The sequence below is a fragment of the Sinocyclocheilus anshuiensis genome, unplaced genomic scaffold, assembly GCF_001515605.1.
Source record: "Sinocyclocheilus anshuiensis isolate Anshui unplaced genomic scaffold, SAMN03320099.WGS_v1.1 scaffold1626, whole genome shotgun sequence".
Lineage (NCBI taxonomy): Eukaryota > Metazoa > Chordata > Actinopteri > Cypriniformes > Cyprinidae > Sinocyclocheilus > Sinocyclocheilus anshuiensis.
Window position 1 is genome coordinate 356,565 of NW_015547254.1, and position 8,820 is coordinate 365,384.

The 8,820-nt window shown below is 32.9% G+C and overlaps 1 protein-coding gene across 2 annotated transcripts; it reads left to right on the forward strand.

Moving 5' to 3' along the window:
* The first annotated feature begins 573 nt into the window (after positions 1-573).
* LOC107701639 (vesicle-trafficking protein SEC22c-like) lies at positions 574-6,124 on the forward strand. 2 transcript variants are annotated; one of them, XM_016503676.1, is made up of 7 exons: positions 574-741; positions 1,568-1,779; positions 2,979-3,142; positions 3,281-3,460; positions 3,555-3,673; positions 4,901-4,966; positions 5,106-6,124. In XM_016503676.1, exons 2-7 carry the CDS (start codon positions 1,598-1,600, stop codon positions 5,304-5,306), a joined length of 912 nt encoding a protein of 303 aa, XP_016359162.1. In that variant the 5' UTR covers positions 574-741; positions 1,568-1,597; the 3' UTR covers positions 5,307-6,124. The 2 variants fall into 2 exon arrangements, with proteins under 2 accessions (XP_016359162.1, XP_016359163.1); XM_016503677.1 differs by lacking the exon at positions 4,901-4,966.
* Positions 6,125-8,820: the final 2,696 nt, after the last annotated feature.

Genomic DNA, 8,820 nt, shown 5'->3' on the forward strand with positions numbered 1-8,820 from the left:
TATTATTATTATTCCCTCACTGGGGGCTGAGCCCCCCTAAAACGAAAATCGTAGAATCGCCCCTGGGTGGCGGGATAGTTGCATATGAATTATGGAAAACTGATACATTTTCATAAATACCACCATCTGTCTTCCCTCCACAACGGGACTGTATTCTTTAAATAATCCCAAAAATCGCAACCCACGAAATTTGATTTAGTTTTATAAGCCGCTCATAAAAAGAGGACATGGCAACGCTGTTTCTCGACTTTGTATTTTACTTTACCTTGAGATGCTGCACAGCTGCCGACTGTCGGAAACCAACAGCATTACAAAAATGGTTGTTGTTTCTGCCCCGAGAATAACGAAAATGATTTACATAAGTTAATATTATTCATGCTAAATTTCTTGACGAATAAAAAAAAATATTTAAATATTAAATATTTTTTTCTGAAATGATTTTAATAATTATTATTCTTTTTTATTTCTATACTATCTGTAAATAGAACAAATAAGAATAAATCGGCATTTGACATTTTGAAACAGCTCTTCAAGAACTTTTATTTTGAAGTAACGACTGTCGCTCTTGTTTCCCATAATTCAGAGAGGCAAACAAAAAGCCTCTGGTCGCGTCTTAATATCATTAAGTCATAAATAACAATAATTATCTTGAGGGATTTTTGAAACATAGTTGTTATATTCCTGCGCACTTCAAATTCACTGTTTCACATGCTCAGCGTAAATGAATTGAGCTGTTGTAAGGTAAGGGATGGTAAAGCGCATCTGCACCTGCTAGCAGAATGACTGTGTTTGAACTACTGAAATAACAGGCAGATGAATTCCAGTCCACATTTAATTATACATTATATACAAACTTTGCAAATGTGATCAGTACCAAACCAGTGGTGGAATCATTTTCCTCTATTAAAACTCTTTAAAATAAATGCAACTTAGCTTTTAAAATAGTTTGCCATCGTGGACATTTGATTTTCAATGAAACATGCTGAACAGCATTGTAATATGTTGTATATATTTGTAATATGCATATATTGTAATATGGAAGGTTGTAATATTGGTCTTTAGATTGCATAGACCTACACTACCAGTAACAATATTACCAGTAACGGATACACTTTGCCGAATTTATATCTTCATGATCTTAACAATGTTTTGATCTTAAGGCCTATGCTTGAAATAATTAAATTTTTTTAGACATAAAAATTTTGCCTATGTATAAATGTATTTTATAGAGTGAAAAATAGTAAAAAATAAGTGGTAACACTTAATAAGGTCTATTAGGTTACAGTATTTAATAATCTATAATTGTTAACAGTTAGTAAAAAAAAAAAAAAAACTGTTCATTGTTAGTTCATGTGAGCCCAGATCAATTGAACATTTACAAAAACAACTTTTGATTTTAATAACGAATGTATTAGTATTAAAATGTTATTATTATTTGTTTTTACTTCTAGTTTAGACTACATCCACAGCTGCAGCTATACTTTTGAAGTGAATAGCATCCCTTTCCTCCTTCCTTCTACTTCATAATTAAATAATCATCAGTATCTTACCTTTGCTTTTTGTTCAGGATGTGTTCTCATAGAGATCCACGAGGAGCATGTCACTGATCCTGTTTGCCTTTGTTGTCCGGGTCAGGGATGGACTCCCTCTCTCCGCCTCCACTGATTTCCTGCATAATAAGGAACTTCAGGAGAGAAAGCAACAGCTGAAAGTGATCTCAAAATCCCTAAGTTCATTACCAGAGAGAGGGACAGTCAAGGGCCATGAGCTCAACATTCAGTAAGTGCACTATTGTAGACAATAATGTCATAGGCCATAAATATATTTTCACGGCCATGAAACTGCAAAAACGGGCAGTTGCTTCTACTGCAACAACTAAACATATTTAATAAACAAAAAATATTTGTAGCCATATTAAATTAAAGGCAATCACTGCATTTTAATCGTGATACAAAGAAAGATGCTACACACATGTATGAGCAGTTTTTGTACATGCAGGCATTGTACATAATCGACCAGTCGTGGCATATGATAAGGTGGGATCTACAGAGAACGGTGAAAGCGATGCAAATATGCGTACATATTAGGTGTGTTCGATCGCTCGGTGTTTGACATCAAAGTACCGTGAGAGCGATTCAAAAGCATAAGGAGTCTGCTCTCTGTAGCTCTGATGGTACTTTGGTGTCATGCACCGATCGGTCTGCGCAGTGCTGCTTCAAGTCGAAAGCAAGTATGAAAACAGAAAAACAAAGCCAAAACCTGGATATTTTAGGCAATATAGAAATCCTGGCCAGGTATGTTTCAAAAGAGCACGTATGGTCACCCTACATTATAATGAGAAGTATAAATACATTTTCGGTTTATTATGAAACTGGCGGGACAGATTCAGGGGTCACCATACTTGGTCCTGGAGGGCCGGTGTCCTGCAGAGTTTAGCTCCAACTTGCCTTTTATTTTTAAAGGTGTAGATCCTTTCAATTACACTGTTTCAGTTACATTCTATACACTGAAAAAAGGTTCTTTAGATTTTAAAATGTTCTTCACACTTAGAAAAAAAAGAACTATTCACTAAAAGGTTATTGGGGAACCAAAAATTGTTCTTCTTCTGTTCTGGCATTTCTCAAAAAAACCTTTATTTTTATGAGTCTATTTATGAATTTATCTTTAAAAAGTAATATTTATATTAATTTGTTTACTTTTTAAAGAATAACAATCATCAATACATTTGTATTTATTAATCTTTAGTAATGTTAGTTAATAAAAATGGAACCATCCACTCTTAGTTCTTCGTTCACAACTTTTGAAATCATGAGATGCATGAAAATAAAGGGGAATATAAGTGGATCAAGTGTTGCCATATCAGATACACGAATGATTAGAATCTTGTTTACCTGCATTAAAAGAGTCCAAGATAAGCCAAGGAAATTGGTGGCCGCCCTGTGAAATCATTTGTTAACTAATTGGTCTCTGTGTTGTAGCTTCCTCTCAGCCGAGGGTGTGTCCTACATGACCGTATGTGCATGCAGTCTCCCTGCTGCCACGGCCTTCTGCTTCTTGGAAGACTTGCGCTGGGAATTCACAGCATGCTTTGACAACCCTGCAGTGGCCCTGGCAAGCAGGCCGTACCCCTTTCTTGAGTTTGGTAGGATGACAGATAAAAGTGATTGGATTAGGCATTAGATGAGTTATGGGTGTCATTAATACGGCATTTAAACCATGAATATGCAAATTAAGATAAGTCATAAGCTGAGCATGAGTTTGTCTGATGGTTTTATTTCAGATAGTGCCATTCAAAAACTTCAGCAGCATTATAATCAGAAAGGGGGTCCATCTCTGGAGGTCACCCTGGCCGAAGTACAGGAAGACCTCAGAACCAGCCCCCCTCAGGTTCTCACCATAGAGGACATGGCACTCACCAATGGAGCAGCCAATGGGCATGTAGAACAAGCAGCTGCATCAGGTTTGCTGTAGTTTGATGTCAGTGAATTCATAAGGGCCGCGTCTTAAGTTGGACATATGTTTTGACTGATTATTGATCTTTTTTGATTTTAAAGGTCAAGGTCAGAGATTGGAACCAGTCTCAGCACCAGGGATCCTCTCACTGGTTCTTAACATCATGTGTGCTGCCCTCAACCTTATACGTGGTGTCCATCTTATTGAATACACCTTCCAGGTAACACTATGGTTCAAGATGTTAATTTGGGACAGAACTATCTTGATTAGAGATATGGATGATTATGGATGATTACTGATAAATGGCCAAATTTAAATTCTTATACTATTTTGTCTAAATAAAAAAAATCTACTTGTTAAATGCTGCAAGTGAATTTAGCCATCACAACTTAATAAATTACATTATGATTTTTTTTTTTTGCTAAAGATTATGTTTAACAGTCCTTAAAATATTACTGTTTTTAAACTTAAGTGAGCATTAGATGACAAAGGTAAACTAAATGTAAAATTAAGGCATGCACAATTAAATATCCAATATCGGCCCATACATACCTACATATGTATACATATATATGTGTGTGTGTGTGTGTGTGTGTGTGTGTGTGTGTGTGTGTGTATTTTTCTGAATTATATATTAATATATAAAATATTTTGCTTTTTAATTGATCACTTATTTTATTAATTTATCACTAGCAGCATGTGTCTGCAGGACTAGGTAGGTAATTACAGCTTAGGTAATTATACTTTTTGAGATGGAGGACGTTCATATCTTGTCTAGGGCTTCAGAATCAGCGCAAAATGTTCCATTTCTTCACCTGCAAAACTTTGTTGTTTTTGTTGACTAAAACTTTAAAAGTCATTTTCGTTAATCGAAAAATAGATGAAATAAAATTATTACTAATTGAGCTAACTGAAATAAAATGGTTGAAGTTGAAGTACTAAAATAAAAATAAATGAAAGCTAAACAGAAATATTTAAACATTTAAAATATAAAAAATACATATGACAAAAGCAAATAACAAAATTACTAAAACTTAAACTAAAATTAAAATGAAAATTGAAATTTAAAAATAAAAACTAATTCAAATTATTTAAAAAAATATTATAATAGTATATTAATAATAGTAAAATAAAACTGGTGCAAACTCCCAATAATAACCCCTGAGACAGATATGTATATAGAGGTAATTAAGTTTATTATAATTAAGTAATAAAGTTTTTAAATTATGATATGAGAAGTATTTTACAGTATCATTATGATGGTTTGTGGAATGCGGTGGCATCAATTTTTATTATAATGAATTAAGTGATTAAATGTCTTATATATGATACGACGATTTTTTTACAGGATGATTATGATGGTTTGTGAAATGTGGTGTAATTAATTTTATTGTAATTAATTAAGTGATTAAATGTCTTATTTATGATATGACCCAATTTTTTACAGGATGATTATGATGGTTTGTGGAATGTGGTGGCATTTCTTTTGGCATTTCTTTGCTGTGTTTGCCAGGTAAATTGTATTACTACTCTGCATGTAGCATAAAAGATGATGCATTTGTAATATTTAATGTTTCCATTTATAACACCATCAAATGCACATCATGTCCGTTTAAGCGTCTAACTCAGATCTTTATCTCCTTCCCACACAGTGTCATCTGTACTTGTTCCATACCTGCCAGAAGAAGCTGAAATCCTTTACTCTCCTGACTCTCATCATCTTATGCAATGCTTTTCTCTTTGGCCTGAGGAACATCTGGCAGCTGGCCTTCCACATGTCCGTGGCCTGCCTCTCCACGCTGCTCACCCTCCACCGCAAACTGCTGGACAGGAACATGGACTGCGGAGTATGAGGAGGATTTCAGCTGGCCGTGGATAGCAGTAGGGTGAGAGACCAAAAGAATGGACGAGACTTTACATGTGACCTGGTGGCTGACGTAAACTGACATTGATTTTCACTTTAGCTTTTGCTTTGATCTAATGTTATGATCAAGTGCTTATTTAGTCTCACATGGATAGTGAGTGCAATGGCTTTTCTACAGGGGTCTTCAATTCCACTGATGCATTTCTGAAATTTTTAATGACATATTGTGAATGTAATATGGAGAAATTGATAAAACAGACATGAAGTAAGCATTTTGTTGGTTCTAAAAGTTAATTTAATTTTATTTATTTGCTGCAAAATAAGAATACTTATTGTTTAAGCGAATGTAAACTGTTAATCTTTGTTTACTTTTATGTAGGCAGGCTTTTTTGTCCGTTTAATTGTTATAAAGCTATAAATGCATATATATTGCATATAAATAACTAAAAGTAGGCATAAAAGTGACTTCGGGTGATTCTTGGTTTTGTTTCAATATCAGGCATTTTAGGTTATGAAGGATATTTAATCAATAACTATTTCAAGTCCTTTTGAACATGATTTTTTGATTTGTCGATTAGTTAGTAATGGGCTACTCCACAATACATTAATTTTTTGTATTATATTAGTACAATAATTTGTATACAAAGCACATTCAGATTGTTCAACTAGTTTTATGCCATTTTTTTCCCACACAAGGTAATTTTGTCTAGCCTACCTTTCTATAATATTCATCCCAAAGACTATAAATTAGAAATAATGTCAACAAATTATCATAATACAGCAATCATTCATCAAGTGCTAAAGAATTGTTAGTCCACATCTGTTTTCTTAACCAAAAAAAAGGTAATTTCTAAACAATATTTTTTTTTGTCAGCATACATTTTAATTATGATTTACAGAGCTTTGTTCACATATTAATATGTAATTAATTTGCACTAATATTATTCTTCATGAAATAGACAAAAACCACTAGACCTTTTGTTTGTTTATTTTGCAGAAGACAGTATTATAAAGCAATAAGTTTGAGTAAATTTAAAATTAAGTTCATTTGGTTTACATACATTTTTCATTAATTATGTTTAAAACAATAAGTATGCTTCATCATGTTATACTGACACAGAATAGGAAGTTTGTACACTGCATTTCTGTTTATTGCAAATGTCATGAACTTCAAGCAGTCAGCATGGAATAATCCGTTAATCTGGAATATTTTTATGCAAGTAATAAGCATAGATATAAATATCTGAACTATCACGAAATTCCTGAATTGCAAGCAAGCTGTGCTTCTAAATGGTTGGTGCAGAGTTGGCAGAGTAGCAGCAGCTTGCATCTAAAGTTTTTGTCTAGGATAACATTTAGTTCTGTGGTAAAGCTACAGTTTGTTAATGTCAATGTCTTATTACACAGTATGATCACAGATAGCTAAACTGAGGAGTGAGAATGTATGTATGATGAAAGTGTGGAAACAGTAGCAAATGTACAGTAAATCTAATGCTAATTGTAATAGTAATGAAAGGGCACTGTTTCTGTTGACTGATTTTTAGGTTTTCTTCGCAGGATAGCATAATACAAAAAAAATAAAACAACATGTTCTGATCTGTGATAATGGTTTCTTACACAATTTTAATGAGGGTTGCTGAAGTCACAGTGGTGCCCTCAGCATTTTAAATTGATACATATTTACTCACTCCTCGTATAATACATGGAGTACTGTGTTTGTTGAATCTATGAGATATGTATTTTTATAAGAATAGTTTTTCATGTTGTAGATAAGATTGAATGTTTAGTTACACAAATGAGAGAACCTGTATTTAGATTAATTTGATCTCTTGCATTTGTGACTCATTGTTTTTTAAAGCTCGTGTCAGTGAACTGTAATTGGTGCTGGAGGTTATTACTTATGCACTTTTATGCTTAGTAATAATGAAAGCTTGAGACCAGTATTGTCTTACATCAACCTAAATTTGATGATACATGCATTTAAAACTTTTTTTTTAAATCAAGGACTATGCCAATTTTGTCTTTAACAAGTGATTCTGCTTAATGGACAGAACCACTTTTTTTTTTCTTTTTTCAGATATACATTTGAATTGGTTTTGTTTAACTGGAGTTGAACTGCTCTTAACTTCAACCAACATGAACCTCCGGCAACCAAGTTAGAGTCTTTTAAATAGTGAGCAGTTATGTGAGAATTATTCTGTGGAAACCTGTTTCCGCCACAGAGAGAGAGAAAAAAAAGTTTATTGCGACTTTTTAACTAACAATTCTGACTTTCTTTTCTTGCAATCAGAATTTAAATAAAATTAAACTCAGAATACTGAGAATACTGAGAAATTCTAGAAGAGAGTCGGAATTGCAAGATATAAACTTGTTTCTGCCACGTAATAAAACAGGTAATTATTCCTTTCTATCTCACAATTCACTTTTTTTTCTTGCAGTTCTGAGTTTTTATCTTGCAATTTTGGGAAATCTGAGAAAGTATGAGAAAAAAAAAATCAGAATTCTGAGAACAAAAGGTCAGTAGTTTGAGATAAAAACTCAAATATTTTTTATTTGATACATTTTATCCCGTGGTGGAAACAAGCTTCAATATTATTCCCTTGTTGCAACTTGTTTGTTGCTAAAACATATAGACATTTAATAAATCAACAGCTGAACATAAGAACTGTGTGTTTGTCTTATTTGACTGTTGGGCCAAAAGATTTGCTTAAGCATTTTCACTGTTTGAAGTGGTGTATACGTTTATATTTTTAGATAGAATAGAATAGAATAAGACAACCTAGAATAGAATTAGACAACTCAAAAGTGATTTTTGATAAATATCCTGAGAGTTTTCAAAGTCATGTTGACAGAACAGTTTTATTACTCTTTGTGAATGAAGCTGAAACAACTTGTTAGAAAGTCTCATGAAAACATTAGATTGTGCTTTACAGTTTATAACTAAGGTTGTCAGTGCAAAATAATGAATGATTCAACGGATGTTCTAAATGGCTCAAAGCTTTTAAATTCAAGCCTTTCAGTTTTTCTGTACTGTAGTTTTCTTGCAATTTTATCTACTTTCTAATTCAAATCTAAGTGCTGTTTCTCTTCATTAAAAATTACAGAATTCTCAGTAAATGATACAGACTTTGTGCATGTTTTGGTTTCAAAGCAATTGTAGTAATAGCTTTAGTGCATTAAAATAACAGCATTCGGAAGAACACGTTATTTGATGTGTTTTCTAAAGCAACAGTTCTACAATTAGATCTTATATCTTTTAGTATTATATATATAATGATTCATGTGTCTATAAACATTCATATCAGATTATGCTTGTAAGGTTGTACTATATGTGTCAGAACATTAGGTGGCAGTATATAACTGGTTTCTATTGGCTGAAGGAGCTGTGTACATTATGCATGTTATTGAATAGGTCAAATTCAACAATAAAAAGGTCAGATGTTCCTTGGGTTCACCTTGCAATGCTATACTGATTTGAGAGAAACTTTTTTTTTTTTTTTTTT